At 39.6% G+C, this 25,861-nt stretch overlaps 1 protein-coding gene across 2 annotated transcripts in view; it reads right to left on the bottom strand.

The window, feature by feature from the left end:
• PRRG1 (proline rich and Gla domain 1) overlaps nucleotides 1-25,861 on the bottom strand; it is a 166,949-nt gene that overhangs the window by 46,765 nt on the left and 94,323 nt on the right. For both annotated transcript variants that reach the window (XM_040266324.1, XM_040266326.1), the window contains exon 3: nucleotides 20,043-20,203. In XM_040266324.1, the coding sequence (XP_040122258.1) occupies nucleotides 20,043-20,203 (161 nt within the window). The remainder of the gene's footprint in view (nucleotides 1-20,042; nucleotides 20,204-25,861) is intronic.

Below are 25,861 nucleotides of genomic sequence, written 5' to 3'. Positions count from 1 at the left end.
GGCTACAGTCCATGGGGTCACAAAGAGTTGGATATGACTGAATGACTGTGAACACACACAAGGAACTAGAGAAAGTAGAAGGAAGAAAACGAGTAATAGCAGAAGAATGTGAAATAGAAAACCTTTAAAAAATCAACCTTTCATTCTTGAAAAAATTATAAAAACCAACAAGGCTTATTAGAAAGCAAAAAAGAAGGAAGATTAAATTACTGGTATGCAGGATAAAATGAGGGACATAAGTATGGATTTTCAAAGATTAAAATGATAGTAAGAGCAAATTTTGAAGAACTTTATTTCAAGGATTTTAAAGATTCAGTTCAGTTCAGTCGCTAACTCGTGTCCGACCCTCTGCGACCCCATGAACTGCAGCACGCCAGGCCTCCCTGTCCATCACCACCTCCCGGAGTTCACTCAGATTCACGCCCATCGAGTTGGTGATGCCATCCAGCCATCTCATCCTCTGTCGTCCCCTTTTCCTCCTGCCCCCAATCCCTCCCAACATCAGAGTCTTTTCCAATGAGTCAACTGTTCGCATGATGTGGCCAAAGTACTGGAGTTTCAGCTTTAGCATCATTCCTTCCAAAGAACATCCAGGGCTAATCTCCTTTAGAATGAACTGGTTGGATCTCCTTGCTCTACTTTTGTAGACATTTTCAAGGACATTCTCTTGTTCTTTAATTGCTCTCTTTAGTATCACTGTCTTCCTTAAAATTCTGAGAATATGAATTTGGATTTATTGTTTCCTGTATTATATCCATCTTTTCTTCAGAAATAGTTATATTTGTTCATCATGAACGTCTCTTTTATTTTCCTCAAATATCTGGCAAGCTTTTGTCCATTTAAATGTAGGCATAAAGGACTCATTTGATTAGCTTTGGTAATTGGCATGGATCTGCTCTAGAGTTTTGACATCCATTTCATTTATACTATCCTCCTCAGTATGGAAGGGCAGACTACATCAATTATTCAGTGATCACTTTTGTGGGTACATGGTATGGAGCTCACAGGTAGGCTAGAGATCCTCACTGTTGTTTCTGACATAGCAAGGCAAATGTTTTTCCCTTGGAGGTAGCTGTGTCCTGATGTTTCCCTTCTGTGGAGGTCTGCAGTTTGTCCTTATGTCCAGTATAAGTAGAGGTGGGAGAGGTTCAGGGCAGGCCAGGGCAACATGTGTGCTGTTCTCAGAATAGCCATGCCATCTCACAGCTGACCTAGGACTTTGTACAGTGCTTCAGTTTTGGTGACTGTTCTTGAAGTGTGTCTGAACATCCTCGGTTTTCTACTGCAGATGTTTCAAATTCTCTGAATTAACTTGTTTGACTGTATCTGCATTTCCTGTCTTCCAAGAATTCCTCATATTTATGGTGTGCTAATAATACCCTTTAGTGTGGTATGTGTGTGTGTAGATGTCTGTGTGTGTTTAACCACTGCCATGATTCAATTATCATTTTTAAAAATTTCTATATATATATTAATGACTGATTCACACTCTAAAGCAATTATCCTCCAAGAAAAAACATTTCTAAAAGTGTACATAATTTTCTTAATAGGTAATATAGTCATATGGCTCAAAGCCACACTGGTCTTCTCTCTGCAGGCAAGCATTATGGCATTACTTCTTATAAATCAGGAGGAGAAAGAAGGAAAAGAGGAAGAAATAATATGCATGAGATTGGAGAGAATAAACTAAAATATATTCTTTAGAAGCACATTCTTCTCAGGTACACATAGAACAATTACCACGATAGATCATATTCTAGGCTATAACCATGTCTCAATAAATTTCAAAAGACTCAAATCACACATCATTAGAAAAGAAAAAACATCTAAATCAAAAAAAAAAATCTACCCTCCTTTAAGGAATAAGAAAATGAAGAGCAATGTCAAGTCAAGCTGAAGTCAGAAAATGATCAAGAAAGGAAAATTCAGTGAACTAGAAAACAAACAAAAAAACAAACAAAACTAAATATAGATTCTTTAGGATTAAAAAAAAGAGATAAATTTCTCAACAGACTGATCAAGAAAAAAAGAAAGGCAAATTACCAACATTAAGAATGAGAGAGAACACATTACTAAAGATTATGAAAAGGAACAATATTGCTGTGATCATTCATGATGATGACTAGATTAGATCTGGATCATGATTAGACTATTAATAATTGTGAACTATGGTATTGGAGAAGACTCTTGGACTTCTTGCAGAGTCTCTTGGACTGCAAGGAGATCAAACCAGTCAATCAATCCTAAAGGAAATCAATCCTGAATATTCATTGGAAGAACTGATGCTGAAGCTCCAATACTTTGGCCACCTATGTGAAGAGCTGACTCATTAGAAAAGACCCTGATGCTGGGAAAGATTGAAGGCAGGAGAAGGGGACAACACAGGATGAGATGGTTGGATGGCATCACCAACTCAGTCACTGGATGTGAGTTTAAGCAGGCTCTGGGAGATAGTGAAGGACATGGAGGCGTGGTATGCTGCAGTCCATGGGGTCACAAAGAGTTGGACATGACTGAGTGACTCAACAACAACAAATTGTGATTCACCAGTGGCTCAGATGGTAAAGAATCTGCCTGCAATGCGGGAGACCCAGGTTCAATTTCTGGGTCGAGAATACTCCCTGGAAAAGAAAATGGCAACCCACTCCAGTATTCTTGCCTAGAGAATCCCATGGAAAGAGGAGCCTGGTTGGCTACAGTCCATGGGGTTGCGAAGGGGACACAACTGAGCAACTAACACTTTGACTTTCACTTCACTTCATCTGCCACACAAGCAGCAACTCAGAATACATTAAGTCAGGCAATTAGTTTCTTTTCTCAGCAAGAAGGTTAGTGGTAGGGCAATTCATGACTAAACTGCAGTGAGCACAGGATTTCTAGTGTAATGGAAATGCTGGAACAAAGGATTTTTTTATGGTAAACTGAAGAATATAATTCCTAGTAAATAAGTCTGTCTAAAGTTTACCCTGTTTTTATTTTTTTCAGGTATAGCTGATTTACAATGTTGTGTTAGTTTCTGGATTTTAATACTTTAAAATACAAAACAGGAAAATGAAACAGTTTTGATGAAAAAACATATAAATTCTAGGTTTCTGGGGAATTAATTGTTCTTACTACTTTATCTCATTTAAGTTATTAATATGTACCTGGATCTTTATAATGTACTCTGTCTTTCAAAGTAATAAAAATCAATCTCTGTAGTACTGCAAAGTTTCATTAACTCTAAACAGCTACCACTTCAGACATTACTCTAGAATTATAATGAAACCCCACTAGTTTATTTTAAAGACAGCTCTCTTGAAAATGATCTTACCATCAGACTCTAGAATTATAATGAAACCCCACTAGTTTATTTTAAAGACAGCTCTCTTGAAAATGATCTTACCATCAAACCAAACAAGTGCAAAACCGTCTAAGAGTTCAGGTTGCCACTTTTCAGGTAACAATAGGAAATTTCAGCCTACCTCTATATTCCTTCCCAATTGGCCCTATTATATTACAAGCCTTATTAAGTTTCCTTTTTCTTTTCTTCCTGTCTTGTGCTCCAAGTCTATCAGCTACACGGTATGATGTACTTAATTAGGAATCAAAAGCCACAAATTCCAACTCCAGTCAGAAATCAGGTACATCACTGGTCTTTTTGGCACTCACAATATTGGTTTAAAAATGCATTAAAACCTGCTTTCCCTGTTCTAAAGCATTTTAAAACAGTAAAAATAAAAATGCAGCCAAGAGTATGAACTAGCCACCAATTTTTCCATTACAGCCGTATCTGGGCTTGAATAAGGATACTGTGATGTGCCTAATAAGAACTGGCATAAAAAGCCTAGAGGTAAACTGTTAGGAGGGAACTGTGTTCAATACAGAGGGAAGGGAGGGCAGGGAGACCTGGGTTCTCCTCTGGGATTCCCCAATCGGTATCTTGCTAGGGGGAAATGAGCAAATCAACAACTTCTCTTGTTATTGCCTTATTTGTGAAATGAACAGCTTGACCTATTTGGTTTTCCCAAACCCTATCAGTTATAAAAATGACTGGAGCCTATTCCATGAGTCTTTCTTCAATAACAGAATGGAAAGAAAAATCAGGCTTTAGTATATTCATGATAAGCAGTGACTGATATCAAATACTAGCTTTGGAAATGGGGTAATATTTTAAAATTCAAATAATAATGCTACATTAAGTTATGGCATTAGTACAACTCTCTGAAGGTTACAATTCAAGAAAAAGCAGCTGGTTGCTGTGTGTGCAGTGGGGGAAGAGATGCCCTGTTTCAATTTGATGGTACCTAAGTCCTAGGTCTGACAATACTAGAACTGATTTTATTGTACCTTGGAAGTAGCTAAACTGAATCTTATTTCTACAGTTGTCGACATTCCAACCATGAGAACCATGGTCAGAAGTCTTGTCCTGGGGGAGTTGTGCCCTAACACTAGGGAAACTATGCCCTAACACTGGGGGAAAGAACCACTTACAACCCCAATATATTAAATCAGCAGCTGGGCTTCTAATTAGTAGGGCTCAGTGGATAAGAATTCATCTGCCAATGCAGGAGACACAGGTTCATTCCCTTATCCGGGAAGATCCCAGATGCTGTGGAGCAACTGAGCCCGCGTGCCACCACTACCAAGCCTGTGCTCTAGAGCCCGGGAGCTGCAACTACTGAGCCCACACGCTGCAACTACTGAAACCTGTGCTCCACAAGAGAAGCCACTGCAATGAGAAGCCCATGCACTGCACCTAGAGAGTAGCCCTCGCTCGCTGCTCACCACAACTAGAGAAAAGCCTGTGCAGCAATGGAGACCAGCACAGCCCCAAATAAATAAAATTATTTTTAAAAAGAAGTGTGAGTTGTTCTAAGGTGCACATTTATCTCTAAAAAAAAAGAGAGAGAAGTGATTGTAAGATATCCTAGAATATTAAAAAAAGAAAAAAGAAAAAGAAACAGCAGCCACCTACTTGATTTACAAGTGGCCTCACCCAGATGGGCTCTGAGGAGTGGGCAGGGGTGGTGACAGGTTGCTGCATTTTATCAAATATAACATGAATTGAAAAGCACACTTTTTTCTGAGTTAAAAAAAAGAAAAAAACATGTTTTCAACCATATGTCATTGATTGTAAGCTGCACCTCAATTTCACAGAACTTAAAATGTGAATAAATGATTAGAGAATTGATGAAATATATTGGGTTTTGTAGAGAATTGATGTAATATATATTGGATTTTGTCATCCACTTGCCTTAGTATATTTATTAAATTAGCTAGTTTTTTAAACTATTCATAATTGCTTATTACTTTTGGAAATTGATTTGTGCCCCTAATGGTCCACAGTATTATATATAAGTATAGAAAACCTTATTAAAAAAAAACTGGCATTTTCTATTGGATACTGTATCATTTTTCAACACATCAGCCTAAACTTTTTCTTCTTTCTTTTACATTTTTGAAGAGAAAGGTTTAATGTATTTGGTTAAGGAATAATTCCTTGGGTAATAGGTAACCCCTGTTCTCTGAATTCATAGCTAACCTCCTCCTAGCATGCCATGGGAGACATGTGACACCATCTTTCAGATGAAATAATAGGTGCATTAAATATTTAGCAAGGAAAGTTGCTGATTTAGGGTTCTACTCAAATCCCAATTTGAATGTGAAGGTTGCATTCTCATCAGTTCCACTGACTGAATGCCACTCACTACTGGATAACGTAAGCCACTTCTAACAGTGAGCACTGCCAAGCTAGCAATCCAGCACTCTGGAGGAGCAGCACTGCACAGACCAGGTCGGTCTGTCACACTTTCATAGATTCAAAGCTACTGCTGAGAACCTAAGACCCTGAACTACTGAGAGGAGCTTCAAGGAAGCCCAATGTAGGGTACCTGCATGGGGAGCTCATGAACAGTCATTCCCCGAGCGGACGTCCGCTTCAGCAGTGGAACGGCCGGGGTGCCTCACTCCTGCCCACTGTGTCCACAGGAATATGAGGAAAAGCATGGTGGGGAATATGCTCAGCAACAGAGCCAACCCCTTCAAAGGGTTACAATGAGGCTGTAAGAACTTCGCGTAAGTTAGGTGGCTGCTGTGGAAAGCTTGAGCTACGTTGCTTCTATTCTGCCCTGCAGTGCTGTGTGCCAGGCAGAGGGCATCAGCAATGAGGAAGTGATGTGTGCACAGCAGGCAGGAGTCAGCTGGGGGATGGGGCAAAAGAGGCACCACAGAGTCCTAACTCCTGTTCCCAGAACTGCGTCATGGGAAGGCTTCTTCTCGGACCCTTTGCAGAACACTGTGCATCTCCTAGCCAACTTAAAATTAGGCCCACCTGAGAATTGGTGACAGCCAAGAAGGGGGGTGGTGATGGCAATACTAGTGACATTAGAGACATCTGTCCCCTTCTCCTCCCCGCCCCCCACCCTGGTCCTCAAAATACCAGGGGAGAGACAAATGGGAAAAGTAAGTGCTGAAGAGCAGATCATGACCTTCTCCTTACTTCCAGATCTTCTGGTCAAGATGTGGCAGAAGCTGAAGTAGCAGAGGAGGAAAAGATGAACACAAAGAAAATCCAGCACTACAGTTTTAAGTGGAAGAGAGTGGATAGGAATTTTTATGGCCCAAAGTGCCTAGAAAGGTAAGAGATCTGCCTGTCTTCAAGAAACAAGAGTTTATAGACTGTCAAACTAGAGTGATTAGGCAAAGCAGGGTCTTTTCAAATACCTCTGATGCAATATTGCCAGAGGACCCTTGGGTTTCCACCAGCTCTATTAGGAGGACTCCTTCTGGCAAAATGAGCACTGATGAGTTCTGAAATTCCACCTATGTCCTGGGGGTAATCATGGATAAATAGCAGCATGAAATCGTTGTGAACATGTTAGCCACTCAGTCATGTTTGACTCTTTGTGACCCCATGAACTGTAGCCTGCCAGTTCCTCTGTTCATGGGATTCTTGAGGCAAGAATACTGGAGTTGGTAGCCATTCCCTTCTCCAGAGGATCTTCCAACCCAGAGATCAAACCTGGGTCTCCCACATGGCAGGCAGATTCTTTACTGTCTGAGCTACCAGAAAAGCCCTGAATAGCAGCACATTTGGAGGCTAAACAGGACATCACTAACTAGACATTGCGACCTAAGATATGCAGAGTTATATTAAATCAATGGTGCAGAAGATTCTACAAAGGACCAAAAAAAAAAAAAAAAAAAAGTGGACCCATCACCAGTTCTCTGAGGGCTGGCCTGAAAAAAAGGGTAACTGGTATTGAAACTTGCCAAGGTTAAAAGACTGCTGGTATGGCAGTAGAGACCCACACTGGAACAACTCCACTGCTTTAGTAACATGCAGGCTGAAACCATCCAAATAAAGTTACTACCATAACTTGAAAAGAATAACTGAGACTACATAGCATTTACAATCTACAAAAGGGCCCAATTGCCAGAGAATAAAGTTCACCACTAATTGAAAAACATCGACAGTATAATCAATAAAAACTAAATGACCATATATGATCATGGACAAAGTCCTGTCAGACATTCCTGATCTTTCTGGAAGCTCAGAATACCAATGATACACGATAACAGACTTTAGCCCTGTGTAACTTATTCTCAAGAGATCCCAAAAGATGTAGTGATGAAGCCCATGGGAGCTGCAGGAAACTACCACCTGTAGCTGAGAGGGAACTTCACATTTTGCTCCTCCAAGAGAGTCTAGGATGGGTCTATGAAAGTGTGGAAAGTTCTGGATGGATATGCACAGAGGATGGCTGTGAGAGAGCCATGGTGAGGCTCCCTGTATGCCCCCGTATGTTTATGCCCAGACTCAACTCCGTCCCTCCCTTTTTTTTCTGAATTCTCTCAACCTTCAAAGGGCAAAGTTCTGAATCAGTGGTACAAATGCCATCAGTGCATCATGAGAGGCTAAATGAAATCAGAGTTCCCCTAACAGTGTCAAAGAATCCCAGTTTCTCCCTGCAAGTGTGATGAGTCATTTCCAGGGAACTAGTGACCAACTCTTAAATACCTCTGATCTCTTCTTATGAATCACCATCTCCACCCACGAGTATCCACATGCTGTCTCCTGCTGTGGGCTCTGACTTTAGAGATCCTCAGTGTAGCTACTGTGGCATATGAAGTGGCACTTTCTTCAATCTCTCTGTTAATAATTTCCACACAAGACAAATTTAAGGCAACACTTTAGAATGAGAGTATCATCCAAAAAGGAATAGCTCAACTTAGACTAAAATCTTTGGATTTGGTTTCTAAACTAAGCACTTTTAGTTAAATCATCTGGTTGACAGTCACCTGCATTAGAATCCCCTGCTCATTAAAGCAGGTTCCCTGGCCACATGGAGACCTGTGGACCCTGGACCGTACATTTGTAAAATGATTTTTTTTTAAATTTTGGAGTAATTTTAGATTTAAAGCAAACTTGGAAAGATAGTACAGAGCAATTTCTCGGTGTCCCTCACCCAGTATTCCGTCACATTAGCCTCTTACATTAGGATGGTATATTTGTTACAATGAACACATATTGATCCATGACTGTTAACAGTGGATTTGGACTTCACTGGTTTTCCTACTAATGACCTTTTGGTTCCAGAATCCAATTCACATTGCACTTAATCATTACATGTCTTTAGTCTCATCTGTTTTGTGACAGTTTTCCAGTCTTTTCCTCTTTGTCACGACCTTGACAGTTTTGAGGGGTCAGGTGTTTTGTACAATATATCTCAATTTGGATGTCTTTGGCAGTTTTCTCATGATTCCACTGGAGTTATGGGTTTGAGGAGGAAGACGCCACAGAGGTGATGTCCATTCTCATAACATGACCTGTTATTGATGATGCTAACCTTGATCACCCAATCAAGGTGGTGGTTTGCCAGGTTTCTCCACTGTAAGGTATTTTCCCCCACTTTCCATACTCTAGTCTTTGGAAGCAGATCATTAAGTCCAAGCAACCCTCAAGAGAGGCAGAGAATTAGGCTCTACCTCCTGGAGATAGCAGTATTTACATAAGTAGATTAGAATTCTTGTGTAATAAAAGATTTGTCCCTTCTTACCTATTTATTTATTCATTTATTTGTATCATTATGGACTCATGTGTTTATTATATGCTTTATGTTATAATCCAAAACTATATCACGTACAATGTTATTCACGTTGTTCTGGCTTTGGCCACTGAGAGCTCCTTCAGGTTGGCTCCTATGTCCCTTGGACATGCTCTCTTTTTACTTTGAGTACTTCCTTACTTTCTGCTGGGCTTCCCAAGTGGCTCAGTGGTAAAGAATCTGCCTGCCAATGCAGGAAATGCAAGAGACGCAGGTTCAACTCCTCGGTTGGGAAGATCCCTTGGAGTAGGAAATGGCAACCCACTTTAGTATTCTTGTCTGGAGAATTCCATGGACAGAGGAGCTTGGCAGGCTATAGCCCATGGGGTTGAAAAAGAGTCAGACACACAAATGACATAGCACTACAACAGATTTCACTTCATCTTCCATTCTCTTGCTACAGCCCTAGAATTTGCCATACCCCCAGGGAATCCTGATTTCTCTTGCTGCAGAATTGTATGAGCAACCTAGATCTGGGCACTGAGGGGGACTGTGCAGGTTTGAGAAGCAACCAAGCAAATTCTTAGGCACGCTCAAGTTTGAGGGCAGCCATTTTGGAAAGTCAAGCACAAATAAACTAGAAATAATTTTTCAAGAAGAGCTCTGAAGTAGCTCGTTTAAAGAATTACTACTATTTTCTTCATGTTAGTTCAAGATCAAAAGTTCCAAACTGCAAACACCCTGGGGCACCCATAGAGAGGAAAAGAGAGAAGACAATAGTACAGATCAAATACTGATTCTGAAATACAGTGGTTATAATTCAACACCTAAAAACTAGAATAAAATAGATTTATGGAAGGCTTTCTCTGTGCCTGGCACTGTGCCAAGCTAAGTGCACAGCCCCAAACCTAACGCTAAAGGTGTAATTTCTCCTTTTGTAAACATTCTGAAATTGAGGCTTAGAAAGGTGAAATGTTTGCAGAAACAAAACAGTCAGTAGGTGGCAGAGCTGAGACACCAAATCAGGTCCAGGTGCTTGCCCATGAAGAGGATTTCACTTGGCATTCTGTTAACTAGTGCAGAGGTGAGCTTTTCTGCAAAATTCAGACTTAAATTGAAGAAAGTAGGGAAAAACACTAGACCATTCAGGTATGACCTAAATCAAATCCCTATGATTATACAGAGGAAGTGACAAATAGATTCAAGGGATTAGATCTGATAAACAGAGTGCCTGAAGAACTATGGGTGGAGGTTTGTGACGCTGTACAGGAGGCAGTGATCAGGACCATCCCCAAGAAAAAGAAATGCAAAAAGGCAAAATGGTTGTCTGACGAGCCCTTACAAATAGCTGAGAAAAGAAGAGAAGCTAAAGGCAAAGGAGAAAAAGAAAGATATATCCACCTGAATGCAGAGTTCCAAAGAATAGAAAGGAGAGATAAGAAAGCCTTCCTCAGTGATCAATGCAAAGAAATAGAGGAAAACAATAGAATGGGAAAGACTAGAGATCTCTCTAAGAAAATTAAAGGTACCAATGGAACATTTCATGTATAGATGGGCACAATAAAGGACCTAACAGAAGCTGAAGATATTAAGAAGAGGTGGCAAGAATACACAGAAGAAGTGAAGTGAAGTGAAGTCACTCAGTCGTGTCCGACTCTTTGCGACCCCATGGACTGTAGCCTATCAGGCTCCTCCGTCCATGGGATTTTCCAGGCAAGAGTGCTGGAGTGGGTTGCCATTTCCTTCTCTAGGGGATCTTCCCGACCCAGGAATCAAACCCGGGTCTCCCGCATTGCAGGCAGACGCTTTATCATTTGAGCCACCAGGGAAGAAGAACTATACAAAAAACATCTTCATGACTCAGATAACAATCACTCACCTAGAGCCAGACATCCTGGAATGCAAAGTCAAGTGGGCCTGAGGGAAACATCATTACGAACAAAGCCAGTGGAGGTGATAGAATTCCAGCTGAGCTATTTCAAATCCTAAAAGGATGCTGTGAAAGTGCTGCACTCAGTATGCCACCAAATTTGGAAAACTCAACAGTGCCCACAGGACTGGAAAAGGTCAGTTTTCATTCCAATTTCAAAGAAAGGTAATTCCAAAGAACATTCAAACTACCACACAATTGCACCCATCTCACATGCTAGCAAAGCAATGCTAAAAATTCTCCAAGCTAGGCTTCAACAGTACATGAACTGAGAACTTCCAGATGTTCAAGCTGGATTTAGAAAGGGCAGGGGAATCAGAGATCAAATTGCCAACATCCGTTGGATCACAGAAAAAGCAAGAGAATTCCAGAAAAACATGTAATTTTGCTTCATTGACTATGCTAAAGCTTTTGACTGTGTGAATCACAACAAACTGGAAAATTCTTAAAGTGATGGGACTACCACACCACCTTACCTGCCTCCTGAGAAACCTGTATGTAGATCAAGAAGCAACAGTTAGAACCATACATGGAACAACAGATGGGTTCAAAATTTGGAAAGGAGTACGTCAAAGCTGTATATTGTCACCTTGCTTATAATGCAGGGCTGGATGAGGCACAAGCTGGAATCAAGATTGCCAGAAGTATCAATAACCTCAGATATGCAGATGGCACCACACTTATGGCAGAAAGTGAAGAGGAACTAAAGAGCCTCTTGATGAATGTGATAGAAAAGAGTGAAAAAGCTGGCTTGAAACTCAACATTGAAAAAAAAAGAAGATCATGGCATCTGGTCCCATCACTTCAAGACAAATAGATGGGTAAACAATGGAGACAGTGATGGACTTTATTTTCTTGGGCTCCAAAATCACTGCAGATGGTGCCTGCAGCCATGCAATTAAAAGATGCTTCCTCCTTGGAAGGAAAGCTATTACAAACCTAGACAGCATATTAAAAAGCAGAGACATTACTTTGCCGACAGAAGTCCGTCTAGTCAAAGCTATGGTTTTTCCAGTAGTCATGTATGGATGTGAAAGTCGGACTATCAAGAAAGCTGAGCACCGAGGAACTGATGCTTTTGAACTGTGTGGTGTTGAGAGTCCCTTGGACTGCAAGGAGATCCAACCAGTCCATCCTAAAGGAAATCAGTCCTGAATATTCTTTGGAAGGACTGATGCTGAAGCTGAAACTCTAATACTTTGGCCAGTAATGCGAAGAACTAACTCATTGGAAAAGATCCTGATGCTGGGTAAGACTGAAGGCAGAGGAGAAGGAGATGACAGAGGATGAGATGGTTGGATGACATCACCAACTTGATGGACATGAGTTTGAGCAACCTCCAGGAGATGGTGAAGGAAAGGGAAGCCTGGTGTGCTGCAGTCCATGGGGTCGCAAAGAGTGACACAACTGAGTGACTGAACTGAACTGAGCTTTTTTGCGTGCCTGCCTTTCCCAGATCTCAAAGCCAGGAGGGAGGGTCAGCACATTCACTGCTGAATGTCCTGTGTCTGTTATGTAGCAGGCACCCAGCAGATAACATCTGAGTAAATCTGCACAAATTCCTACATTGGCAAAAATGAGGACCATGAAGTATAACACATTTACTTCTACTGTATCTCACAACTAGACTTATATTCCCAATTAGGTAAATGAAAACAACCAAAAATTCTACCTAAATCATACTTTAAACTTCATAAAGTTCAGATTTGGGGATAAGGAAAATAATTATGTGTAAACTGGTCTGGGTGCAAGGTTTCAGTAAACAAAAAGGTAGTCAATTAACTTGCAGGTGGTTTCTCAGGTGGCTCAGTGGTAAAGAATCTGCTTGTCAATGCAGCAGATGCAGGAGATGCAGGTTTGATCCCTGGGTTGGGAAGGTCTCCTGGAGGAGGAAATGGGAACCTATTCCAGTATTCCTACCTGGTACATTCCATGGACAGAGGAGTCTGGTGGGCTACAGTCCATAGGGTCACAAAGAGTCAGACACAACTGCTTACACACATGTAGTCCAAGACTAGAAAGCAAATGCCAAAAGTCATCAGATCACTACTTCCTATAAATTAAATGGACTTCATAATACACCCAGACATTCGTTCATTACTTCATCAAGTATTTCTTTAATGCCTAGCATGCACGGGCACTGTTTCATATGCTAAAGACTATAGCTATGAACAAAACAGAAGAGAAACGCTGCTGTCAGAGCTAACAGTTAGCAAATGCCATGAATACACGTCAGATGCTGATAAGTGCTGGGAAGAAAAACAATGCTCAGAAGGGGCAAGAGCTTGCAACTTTCAGTAGGATACTTCCTCCCTGAGAATGTGACCTTGACCGAGAGTGGTGACAGAGCTCAGAAACATCCACCTGGAAGAAGAGCGAGCAAGTGCCAAAGCCCTGAGGCAGGACACGTGCTACATGTGTGTATGGAGCCACAAGGAAGCCACAGGAAAGTGACCAAGGAGTGATGTGTCACAGGAGATGCAATACAGAAGCACCTGCAGCTGTGGTGGAGGTATGGAGTGGACAGAGACGAGGACTTATGGTACAGTGCCCCACGGGTGATTCTGACCCCTTGGACATTTATCGAGGAAGACAGGAAGCTGTTACAGAGGAGACACTTGGAAGGATCACTCTAGCCTGCTATTTTGAGAATGACCAATGACGAGGTGGCCAAGAAATCACACGAATGAGAGAGTGATGGTGGCTTGGACGTAAAGTGGTACCAAGAGGACAGGCTGAGAGATGGTTCTATTCTGAATATATTTTGATGTTAGAACCAGCACTCTTGGCAGATGGAGTGTGGATATGAAAAAGAAGAGTCAGGGGTGGCAACAAGGTTTGGGGCTTAGCAAAGAGATGGACGGATGTATGGCTACCACATACCGAGATTAGAGTGGGATCTATCCTTGGTGGCTCAGCGGTAAAGAATCTGCCTGTCGATGCAGGAGACATAAGAGACATGGGTTCGATCCCAGTGTGGGGAAGAGCCCCTGGAGAAGGAATGGCAACCCATTCCAGTATGCTTGCCTAGAAAATCTCATGAACAGAGGAGCCTAGTGGGCTATAGTCCATGGTCACAAAGAGTCAGACACAACTGAGCAACTAAACAACAAACCACTGAGATCAGAAAGGCTGTGGCAATTCCAAGAGATGCTGAGTAAGCAGTCAGTCACCTGGGTCTGCATTTCAATGTAACTCTCCAGGACTCCAGGATATAAATTTGGGAGTCATTAACATTTCAAGCCACAAACTAGGAAAAGCTCACCAGGGGTGTGAGTACAGACAAGGCAAAAATGAGGTTATTGCTAGAGGGAGATAAGAGGGTGAGAGAGAGGTTTTTTTTTTCCCTAAAAGGTGGGTAGGCTAATGAGAATGATTCTATAGAGAGGGAAAAGGTGATGCTGGAGAGCACAAAGCAATTGCTGAAAGAGCTTCTTCGATTCGCTTTGAATATTGCTGAAATGCAGCACCCTGTCTCTGAGGGCAGGAAAGGATATAGAGAAGCAGTGACATGCATTAAGGGCCAGAGAGGGAAGCCATCAAGACCTCATCACTCACCTTGAAGGAAACAAAAGAGGCCATCGGTAAGGTAGTATGATCTATAATTAACACATAAAAATCAATAGCCTACAAAACACATATCTAACCACAGATTAGTGTCCAGAATATACAGAAAACTCAAAAATACAAGAAAATCTGATCAGAAGGTAACCAAAAGATAGGAAGAAAGATTTCACAGAAGAAAATATATAAATGGAAAATAAGCATATGAAAAGATGTTTCTATGGCCACTAAGGAAATGGAAATTAAAACCACAATGTATCACTACACACCTATCACAATGACTAAAAACAAAAAAAACAGTGATGACACCAAGTGCTAGAGAGTATGCAGAGAAACAATCACTCAAACAGTGCTCTGGTGGGAATTTAGAATAGTCATTTATACAATGACAAATTACTCTGTCAGTAGCCTACAGAACTATACATATACTTACAACAAATATATTCCTGGGAATTTACCCCAGAGAAATGAAAACTGATGTTCACATAAAAACCTATACACAAATATTCATAGCAGCCTTATTTGAAATAGCCCCAAACTGGAAGCAACTCAGGTGACCCTCAATGAGGGAATGGTTCAAAACACTGTGATACATCATAGGGATCGAACCTAGGTCTCCTACACTGCAGGCAGATTCTTTACCATCTGAGCCACCAGGGAAGCCCATTACCATGGAATACTACTCAGCAATAAAAAAGAATGACCTAGTGATACACACCGAACTTGGATGAAGTCAAGAGCATTATGTTGAGTGTAAACAGACAATATAAACAGGTTGCATATTATATGATTCCAATTATATAACATTCTTATAATGACACAGGTGGGGAACAGAAGAGTGATTACCAGAGGTTAGAGATGTCAGTGGTGGTAGAGAGGATGTGACTATTAAGGAAGATTTTGTAATAATGAAAGAATTTTGCATCTTAACTGTAGTGGTGGTTACAGGAGTCTACACAAGTGATAAAATGGCATAGAACTATACAGACAGGTTGTACCAATGTCACATTCCTGATTTTGATACGGTACTACTATTATGTAAGATGTAACCACTAGGGTAAAGTAGATAAAGGCTCTGGTGGGACCTCTCTGTGTTATCTTTGCAATTCTCTAAGAATCTATAATTATCTCAAAATAAAAAATTTTTAAAAATCTAATGCATCCTTGAAAGTTTAACTTGGACCATAGGATTTCTTAGAATTCAAGTCAAAATAAATATATATGGTATTAATTTTAAAAAGTCAATAGCCCAGTACATGAATATTCATAGCAGCTTCATCTGTAATAACCTCACACTGGAAACAACTCAAACGTCCATATACATACAATGATATACTACTCAGCAATGAAAATAACTATTATTATGTGAACTATGGATATATCTGAACATAATTATGCTGAGTAACAGAAGTCAGACAAAAGAGTGCATAATGTATGATTCCACTTATAGAAAATTCTAGAAAATATACACTAATCTGTAGCAACAAATGGAGAAGGCGATGGCACCCCACTCCAGTACTCTTGCCTGGCAAATCCCATGGATGGAGGAGCCTGGTAGGCTGCAGTCCATGGGGTGGCTAGGAGTCAGACACGACTGACCGACTTCATTTTGACTTTTCACTTTCATGCATTGGAGAAGGAAATGGCCTGGAGAATCCCAGGGACGGGGGAGCCTGGTGGGCTGCCGTCTCTGGGGTTGCACAGAGTCGGACATGACTGAAGTGACTTAGCAGCAGCAGTAGCAACAAAAATCAGATGAATCATTGCCTGGGGGTGGTCTTGATCATGGGGAGAGGTAGGAAGGAGGAATTACAATGGGGCTTTTGGGAGTGATGAATCTATTTACTATCTTCACTGTGGTTTCATAGGTGTATGCATATGTTAAAACTTACCAAGTTGTACAGTTTATATACGTGCGGTTAATTGTATGTAACTCAATAAGGTTTAAAAAACATCAATAGCTCACACATTCACAAATAATAACCAGTTAGAATTTTTCATGGAAAAGAACAACCCATTTACAATAGCAACAAAGAAACAGGAACCAACCTAAGGAATGTGCAAAACTTATATGATGAAAACAATAAAACATTTCTGAAAACAGTAAAACTTTCCTACTTCAACAAACAGAAAGAAATCTCTTCTTGAGAGGGTGATTTAATACCTTAAAGATGTTAGTTCTCCCTAAGTTAATTTACAAACCGAAAGAAATCCAAATAAAAACACTGACAAATGACTTTTTTCTGTGCTAGACACATTAATACTAAATTTTATATGGAAAAATAGGCATATGAGAACAAAACACTGAAAAAGCTTATAAAGGAAACTAGCTGTAATTTATATTAAATATGCTATCAATCTTCTATAATTAAAGCAGTGTGGGACTAGCATTTAAGTAGAATGATGGACCAATGGACTAGAATATAAACAATCCTGAAATTCACTAAGTACACATGGAAATTGGGTTATGGTAAAAGGTAACTAAAATCACTGGGGCAAAGAAGGATTTCGTAACAAATTGTGTGTGGACAACTGGATAGCTACATGAAAAACAATCAGATCCATAACTCACACCACACCCAAGAATAAACTAAGTGAATCAGAGGACCAAATGTAAAAATTCAAATATATTAAAAGAAATTGTGTGAATTCCTCTATAACCAGGGACTAAGAGGAAGGTTTTCTAGTATGATTTAAAATCTAGATTCAATAAACTACTTGTTTAATGTATAGCTACAATGAAAATGAAAAAAAACTGCATAAGTAAAACCCATAAGCAAAGTCAAAATATAAATGACAATTGCAAGCACATATTTGAAATGTATCACCAATAAAGGCTAGTATCTCTAATATATTTTCTAAAAATTCGGGGTGGGGGGGCATGGGAAGGACCATAAATCTGATAGGAAAAAAATGAACAAAAGACCAAGACAATGCACAAAATAGATATAATAATGGCCCATAAATACATGGCAAAATACACAACTTCACTCATAAGAGAAATGTAAATTGAAACACAACCAAGATACCATGTCACACCCTGCTAGTCAGACTGTGAGGGAATAGGCATTCTCTCAAATATCTGGGGGGGGAGGATGTAAAACAGTACGAGCTTTCTGGCAAATTCTAACAAACCTACACACACATCAACCCTTGATAAGCAATCCAATTCCAAGAATTTATACTGAAGATGTACTTCCTATCATGCAAAATGATTTACCATGGCGTTATCTGTAATTGTAAAAATAGTGGAAACTACTTAATGCCAAAATACAACAGACCAGCTGAAAAAATGGTGACACATCCTTACAAGCAAGTCCCGTCCAGATTTTCTTTAAACAGGGTAAGCTCTGTGAATACATACAGAATGACTTTGAGAAGGGACAGATGGATGAACATAAATGTTTTTCCCTCCCTATTATGATATGGGCATTAAAATAATGAAACCACCGTATGTGTGCTCTAGAATTGGGCAAATGAGTTAATATACTGGTGTAATTGACAGCCAGGCTTCTCACTGTGCAAGAACATCTATGGAGAATATTTACATTTCACATACAAATATAGAATGGGGAAAACAAAAACCCTGAGGGGTGTCGGAACTGAAGATTTAGCAGGATGAATATGCAGGTCCCTAACACACACAGACACGTGCACGTGCACACACACACATATTTATATGCATATATATGTATCATTTTTTTCCCTCGCTCTGCTGTTGGAACATCCAGAAACAATGATACTCTGATAGCAATGAAAACACTCTAGCTCCCAGATCTTGGTTTCTAAATATTATTCCTAACTAAAAGTAAGCAAGGCTCCTCAGAGAAACAACCAATGCCAAGACCAGGGCAGGGAAAGTACAACAGTATCCTGGAGCACCTTGCTGGGCCAAAAAGTTAAAAAAAAAAAAATCAAAAATGATAAGGACATGTCAAAGAGACAGAGAAGCTGGTTTGAAGAAATTTCCATTAGCCAAATTTAAGATATTTTGATCAAAACACTGACAGTAATGGATTATAACTCACAGGATAAAATGATTTATGAAAGATAGATAGATCAAGGGAAAATTTTTGCCCATAGCAGACCGCCAGCTAACAAATGTACATAGAACGATGGAGTCAGAAACTCATCATTTAGCATTATGTTAAACTAGAATTTAATTGATTCAGTCAAGAACTATCAATAGCAGATGTTAAAACTAGTGGGTAGAAGTTTGGTGGAGAACAGAATCTTTTTACATAGTGTCAAAGTATCTTCCCACTAAAGTTCTTACCTTTCCTTTAAAGGAACATGAAAAGCAGGATGAAAAGGTACTAGCTTTATAAAAACCACAGTAGAGTATCTAAAATTTGTACTTTTTTGGGAAAACACAATATCAAAACCTAATTTTTAAGTACATGAGCCAGGTTTTATCAGAAATTCCATGCTACAAAATACTATTTATACTATAATCCTATTGTCATTAAAATTATCTATGTACTATGAATAGGCTAGAATGATAAATACCAAAATTATAAAACTGATAGTACTAAAAATTCAAGTGATTTTATTCATTTTATGTTTTACCATATTTTCAATGTCTCTACAATAAACATGTATTACTTTTATAAGAAGAAAAAGTATGGGGAAAAAAAACCCACAAGGAGTAAGCAGATACAACAGAAAAAAGCTGGAAAGAAATTTAAAAGACAAGAGTGTTTTGTGATTGCATGATGGCATGATAGATGATGTATTCTTTTCCCTGTTTTTACCTGTGGGACTTCAGAGTTAAAAAACCCTGACGCTCACAACTGATCACTTTACACACTGATTTTGCCTTTGCTATGCACACCAAAATCTAGCAACACTGCCTCTCTGATCATCTCTCCTTGAACTCCTTCCTCTTACCCCCTGGAACCACATCATCTTTCTTTAAAACTTCTGCATCCACTGCTCCTGAGATTATCTGATGTCCCCTGAGCACATCCAACATCACTTGTTTCTCAAGTAGTGTTATTTTCACAGCAGCATACAGAAGTGGATCTTTACACAATACCTACCTCTCTGAAACATCATTTCCTTCTGTAAAGCAGTTCCAAAGAATGTACACCATTGTCAGAGTGGGGAGGGGAGTTCTGATATGTCTTTTCTCTGGTAGAAGTAAAATGTTTTAAAACAGCGTCACTATCTATCAGCTTTCTCTGTACTTGCTTTGTAATCAAGCACGGTAGGGTCATGATGGTATCTGCAACTTTTCTGGACAAAGCCTTGCGTAAAACAAGCTTACTTACCCCTTGCAAATTCAGCTCAGCAGGGTCCTATGGGAATGGAGCCCTCAAACACAGATCAGCACACAGGAAAGTGGACTGAGGTCTCTGACCCACACCGTGTTCTTAGAGGCCACATTTAGAGTTAGCTCTTCGAGAGGTTAGTTTTTAACTGCTAGCAACGCACACATTTGGGAATGCAGGTTTTAAATATACATCACAAAGGTAGGCAAATTTATGAATATTTTAAAAGACTGCCAATATACTCACAGTTTTTTCGTTATTTTCAAAAGCTTCTCTTGCCTCTTCAAATGTACAGACTTCTTCTTTGCATTCACGCTCAATGTTGCCCTGTCTTATTTCTTCAAAGAGTCCATTCGCTCTTGGGTAGCGTTTTAATACTGAATTGGCTTTTTCTCCGGTGAGGAAAACTACAAAGAGACATAATAATAAGCATAACATTGTAATTAAAAATACATGTGAAAAGTTACTGTACAAGATGAAGTCTGCTAGATGCTCTTTAGAGAACAGAGCCAACACCCTCAACCTCTTTCTCTAGGTCAGCAAGGAAGTAACGCTCGGCTCTCAACCACCCCATCTGCTGTCTTCCTCATCATGTGTGTCCTTTCGGTGGCAGTTGCCCTGGGCAGGGACAGGGACATGATGAACTATCCTATATCCAGACTTTAGCACATTCCTGCCAACCATGGGTGTTTAAACATAGCAATAATGAAACCAATACACGCATGCATTCATTACTGTAAGAGGATGCCCCAGGCATTCTGCTGGCGGATAACAGCAATGAAATAAAAATCCAGTCTGTGGACTATCAGTCTTTGTTACCCCTAACTAAAAATAAATAAAACTCCAATTGACCTAATTATGTAAACCCAAAGCATCTTTACTCATGTGAAAGGAAGAGGTGACAAAATACTATCAAGAAATTAAGATAAATTTGGCCATAATTCATTCCAAAGGATATTAATAGTCATTTTGTTCTAAATGCACTTAGCTTGAATATATTTTGACACGTTAATATATTTAACCCCATTTTCATGTCCTTCAGAAAAAGAAAATTGTTCTGTCTGACTTGTAGAGGCATTTCATATAAACATTCAAAATGCACATTCATGATACCCAGTAAAATAAGGCAATGGTTATAATGCACACTTGTGGGAAATAATTTTTATATACAGATTCATTTTAAACTATACTTCAATTACATTTGTCTAAAACGGTCATGCTTGTTTGAAGAGATAAATAGAATGCTACCAGAATTTAATCTTCTGCTAGTGCAAATAAATTAGAAAATACGCTAATCTTAAAGACCTCTGACATGTGACAAGGTACATAATAGATCCTTCAGAACATTAAGGGGAAAAAAAAAAGGCCACATTTTGGGGGAAAAAAAACATTTTGAAGTTAAATGAAAATAAGTACATACTCGTTTAAAAATGGCAACAACAGGAATGAATTTAAGGTTTACCTCAATTTTAGAAATGTGTATTTGACTTTATAGAGGATATGGATTCATTACTTAGGATTCTTTAAAATATTCAAATTGATACGAGTTAGATGGGTACACTGAAAACTATGGTCCTTCCTTCTGTGCCTCAGAAGGGTTAAGCAGCGATAAAAATGGATCACAAAATCATAAAAAAAATCATTAGAAGAAATCCTAGAACATAAAGGGGTGCTGCTGAGTTGGAGAGTAATAGTTGAATTTTCTGCCAGTGCTTTTCACAGCTTAGCTGCATGAGCATCTCTTGTTGGACTTACTATCACACATCCTGCTGGGCCTACCTCCCAGAGTCTCTGATTGCACAAGGCTGGGGTAGAGCCAAGAAGCTGCATTTCAAGTAAGAGCCCAGGTCATGCTGGTGCTGCTGGGCCCACTCCCACAGTTTGAAAACCACTACTCAAATGGAAGCTCCTTAGAAAACTAGTTCTGAGGAAGGTGTTTATGGAATGCTGGGATTAACAAATGTAAAAAGATCTTTTACAGTATGACTTTTTAGGACTCTTACTATGTATTTAATATATATATATGAAATCTCCAGAAAACAAACGCAACACACACGTATGTCACATTTATTTGACTATGGAGCCCTTTTCCAAGGGACATTTCATTGAATTAACAACTTCCTAGTCACTGGTCTTATTTATGGCAATGAGAAACAATTCTCTTCCATATAATAAACCAACTAATACATGAAGATGGTAACTGACTTCCCTTGAGGCTTCTCTTTTCTAGGATAAACATGTCTCGTTCCTTCATCTGTTGGTCATATATCAGAAAAATACATAGGTGTCCCTGTATCATCTTTATCACATTAAATGCCGTATTCTACACTGAGTGTGGTCTGACAAGTACAAAACTAATCATGGCTAAGAGCTTCCTTATTTCTAAACACACTAGATATGTCAATTGTGCTTCCCTGGAAGCTCAGCTGGTAAAGAATCTGCCTGCAATGCAGGAGACCCTGGTTTGATTCCTGGGTCGGGAAGATCCGCCAGAGAAGGGATAAGCTGCCCACTTCAGTATTCTTGGGCTTCTCTGGTGGCTCAGCTGGTAAAGAATCCACCTGCAATGCTGGAGACCTGGGTTCGATCCCTGGGTTGGGAAGATCCCCTGGAGAAGAGAAAGGCTACCCACTCCAGTATTCTGGCCTGGAGAATTCCATGGACTGTATAGTCTATGGGGTCACAAAGAGTCAGACATGACTGAGCAACTTTCACTTTCAGATACGTCAGTGAAGTCTAAGGCTTCCTTGGCTTTTGGTGACAGTTTTCTTGAAAATAAACCCATCAATAATATTGTATTTTAAGCTTTTAAGAGGGAAAAAACCCTAAATTCTCCTAAGGGAAAATCTTACATGCTGTCTACATTGAAAAATGTGTCAAGGAAAGCAGCTGACTCCTAAAATCAAAATGCAGGCTAATTCAGAAGATCACACAACTATAAGGTAATGTACAGCAGGACACAGCTCTTCTAATTCCAGCCTAACCAAATTAACAAGAGTATTCTACAACATCTCCTGTGTATTTCTTGTACTGGGAGGCAACATGATATAATACTGAGACCTCTAGATGCAATAACCTGGCAAGTAGGTTTTTAATCTCACTTGCCAAATGTGGTCAATTAGAAGTTATCACTTGGAATAAGAATCTGACCAGTAGGAAAGATACTATTACAGATTAGTTATGTCCTGGGAAAGACAGAAGACAAAAAGGAGAAGGGGTGACAGAGGATGAGATGGCTGAATGGCATCACTGGCTCAATGGACAGGAGTCTGAGCAACTCCAGGAGATAGCGGAGGACAGGGAAGCCTGGCGTGCTGCAGTCCATGGGGTCACAAAGAGTCGGACACAACTTAGCGACTGAATAACAACACATCTGCCATATATTAGGGAACAGGAAATTGTGGAAGAGTATCTGCCAGTCCTAATCAAAGTAATTTGGAAATCTAATGGGTGATGTCAGAATTGGGATCCTTTCTATGAGAAAACAAAATCAGGGAAAGGTGGCATCTTGGACCTATAAGGTAAGATCAGACTATTTTTTTCCTAAAACGCTGGGCAGTCTCCATGATGCAGGGGCTTGTGTTTGGACTTAATGTTTGAAACTAAGGTTGATTACTTTCCTCTACCTCCTTTTCATCAAAATGTGTGAGGTACCCCAGAGCTGTCCAGAATCGTGTGTATGCCTTCATCAGAGATGACATGATATGACAAGTATACAGACTGTAAATCTACTCTGAGAACACAACACTGAGGTGGTATTCAAACATGTTCTTGTCTCATTAAAGTACATAAGGAAAAACCTAAGCTGTTTTCTTTCAATTCAGTTAGGGAACAACCTCACTAAGGAAAATATTTCAACTCTAAGACTGAAATACCACCATAAAATAAGTATATTAATTTTAAAAACATAGCTACTTTTTCATAATTTCAAAATGAATAGCTCTCACTCATGCTTTCTCTTCAAAAGAAAACAATAAAAATAAGTGAAATAAGATGACTTCTCAAATACCTCCCTAAATTACTCCCTTAAACCAAAATATAGTCATGTTGCATATTTTTAACACTGCAGGATACCAAAACTGATATTTTAATGTCAAAAATCTTTATCTAGGTAAAATCATGTCCACATATTTGCTGAAAAACAGCAGATGGCAGGGCCTGAAAGTTAAAAGCTCATGTGGAAAATCTCTACTCCACTTATCTAATCAGTTCTCTCATCTTGGGTCTGAATTTACTCAAAGAGCCATTATTTAAAGTGGCAAATGTTTACATTTTTCTTTTAAGTGAGCAGATTTTTTCCTTTAGGACATATTTACTGAACACAGACTATGTACAATGAGATAATGACAAGTCACAAAGATCAATAGGAAATGGCCTTTGCCCTCAAGCTTCTTTGGTGCAGATAATGAAGATAAGAGATATACAAACAGCTCTAACAGAAGATGAACCAGATATATGCTGTTTGAGGTCAGCAGGCAGGCAAATTTCTTCTGGATAGGTGTGTGGGTGAATGGGACAGAGGCCTGGAGAAAGACGAGTGAAGTGTATTAGGGCTGGCCTTTCAGGGACATGCAAAGATGGTGAGGAAAGACACCCTACAAAAACAAAAAAGTGAGTGAGGGCCTAGAATCAAATAAACCTAGGGCCATAAATAAGGAATAAGCTTGCCAGTAGGGCAGAGTTCACCATTCAAAAAGGAAGAGAGGGAAATGGAACTTGAAATGGCTTGATAGCCATGTCATGAGGCATTGAATGTTAGGCTAAAATATTTAAACTATTTGATAGCATTCAAGATTTTAGACCGATACTTCACAGAGAAAAACCTAGAAAAATGTATATGTACAACAGATTTAGGGGTAAGATGAGGAGAAAATCGAGGGATAAAGGCCAGGAAAAACGCTACTTACAGTAGACCAGGTTAAGAAATGATAAGATCATGCTTTAGAATGGTGCCAAAAGGAAGGGAAAGAAAGGGACAGATGTGAAATTTAGGGTTAATATAACCCAACATATAAATATAACTCAATGTGTGATGCCTTTGGCCACTACACCTATCGTGTACCTTATTCCTCAGTCAAACCAAATCTTGTCATTCTCCATACAGGCTTTTTCATGCCTCCATAACTCTATACCTAATATTTCCCCTGCCAGGCAAACTCCTATTCTATTCAGATGTGCAGTGAAAGCGTTAGTCACTCAGTTGTGTCCAACTCTTTGCAACCCCATGGACTGTAGCCCACCAGGCTCCTCTGTCTATGGGATTCTCCAGGCAAGAATACTGGAGTGGGTAGCCTTTCCTTTCTCCAGGGGATCTTCCCGACCAATAGTCAAACACAATTGAGTGACTAACACACACTATTCAGCTGTAACTTCCTCTAAAAATGCTCCCCAGATTCTACTTCCCACTTCATTAGACACAGCAGCTATAGACTCTCAATATTTAGGTAGAATTCAATTATAGCAATTAAATAAACTATACTGTAATTTTATTAGAAGTTTTAGTATGCCTGTCTGATTTCCTCTCAAGACTTGAGGACGGGTCTCACGTATTATTAATATTTTAATCTGTCTTTCATAATGCCTAGTAAAGATTTTGGTATAAAACAAGATTCAATAAGAGGGGAAATAAAGGAAAATGCAGAACAGGAGAAACTTGAAATCTGAATGACTAGAAACTGGGAATCAATGGGCCATGCCTCCAATTATGAAGCAGCATCGCAAAGTTAATATGTGATTGTGAAATGAACACATTTACAGCAAAGTTTCTAGTTAGCAGGCACTTGAATGTCCTTTTTGCAAAAGCAAGCACCTTTAGAAATTTGTCCAACAGTTCTATTTGGACTCTGCTTGGAGCATATGTTTTGTTGCTGTTCTGAAAGAAACACCGATTTGCCCCAATAGTTATGTAACAGGAGAGCAGCTAGACACCTACTGATGTGGGAAGAGGGCAGAGCCAGTTCCTGGCAAGGAACTGACAGCTTGGCTTGCCAAGGTGCTGCAGCCAATTCATGACAGATGTGTGGGATAGTCTACATTTGGGGAGAAATTCATTGATAAGTCACATC

Source organism: Oryx dammah, unplaced genomic scaffold (genome assembly GCF_014754425.2).
Source record: "Oryx dammah isolate SB20612 unplaced genomic scaffold, SCBI_Odam_1.1 HiC_scaffold_23, whole genome shotgun sequence".
Taxonomy (NCBI): Eukaryota; Metazoa; Chordata; class Mammalia; order Artiodactyla; family Bovidae; genus Oryx; species Oryx dammah.
Note: the sequence above shows the minus strand (reverse complement) of the source record. Positions and strands in the feature narration are given on the sequence as shown.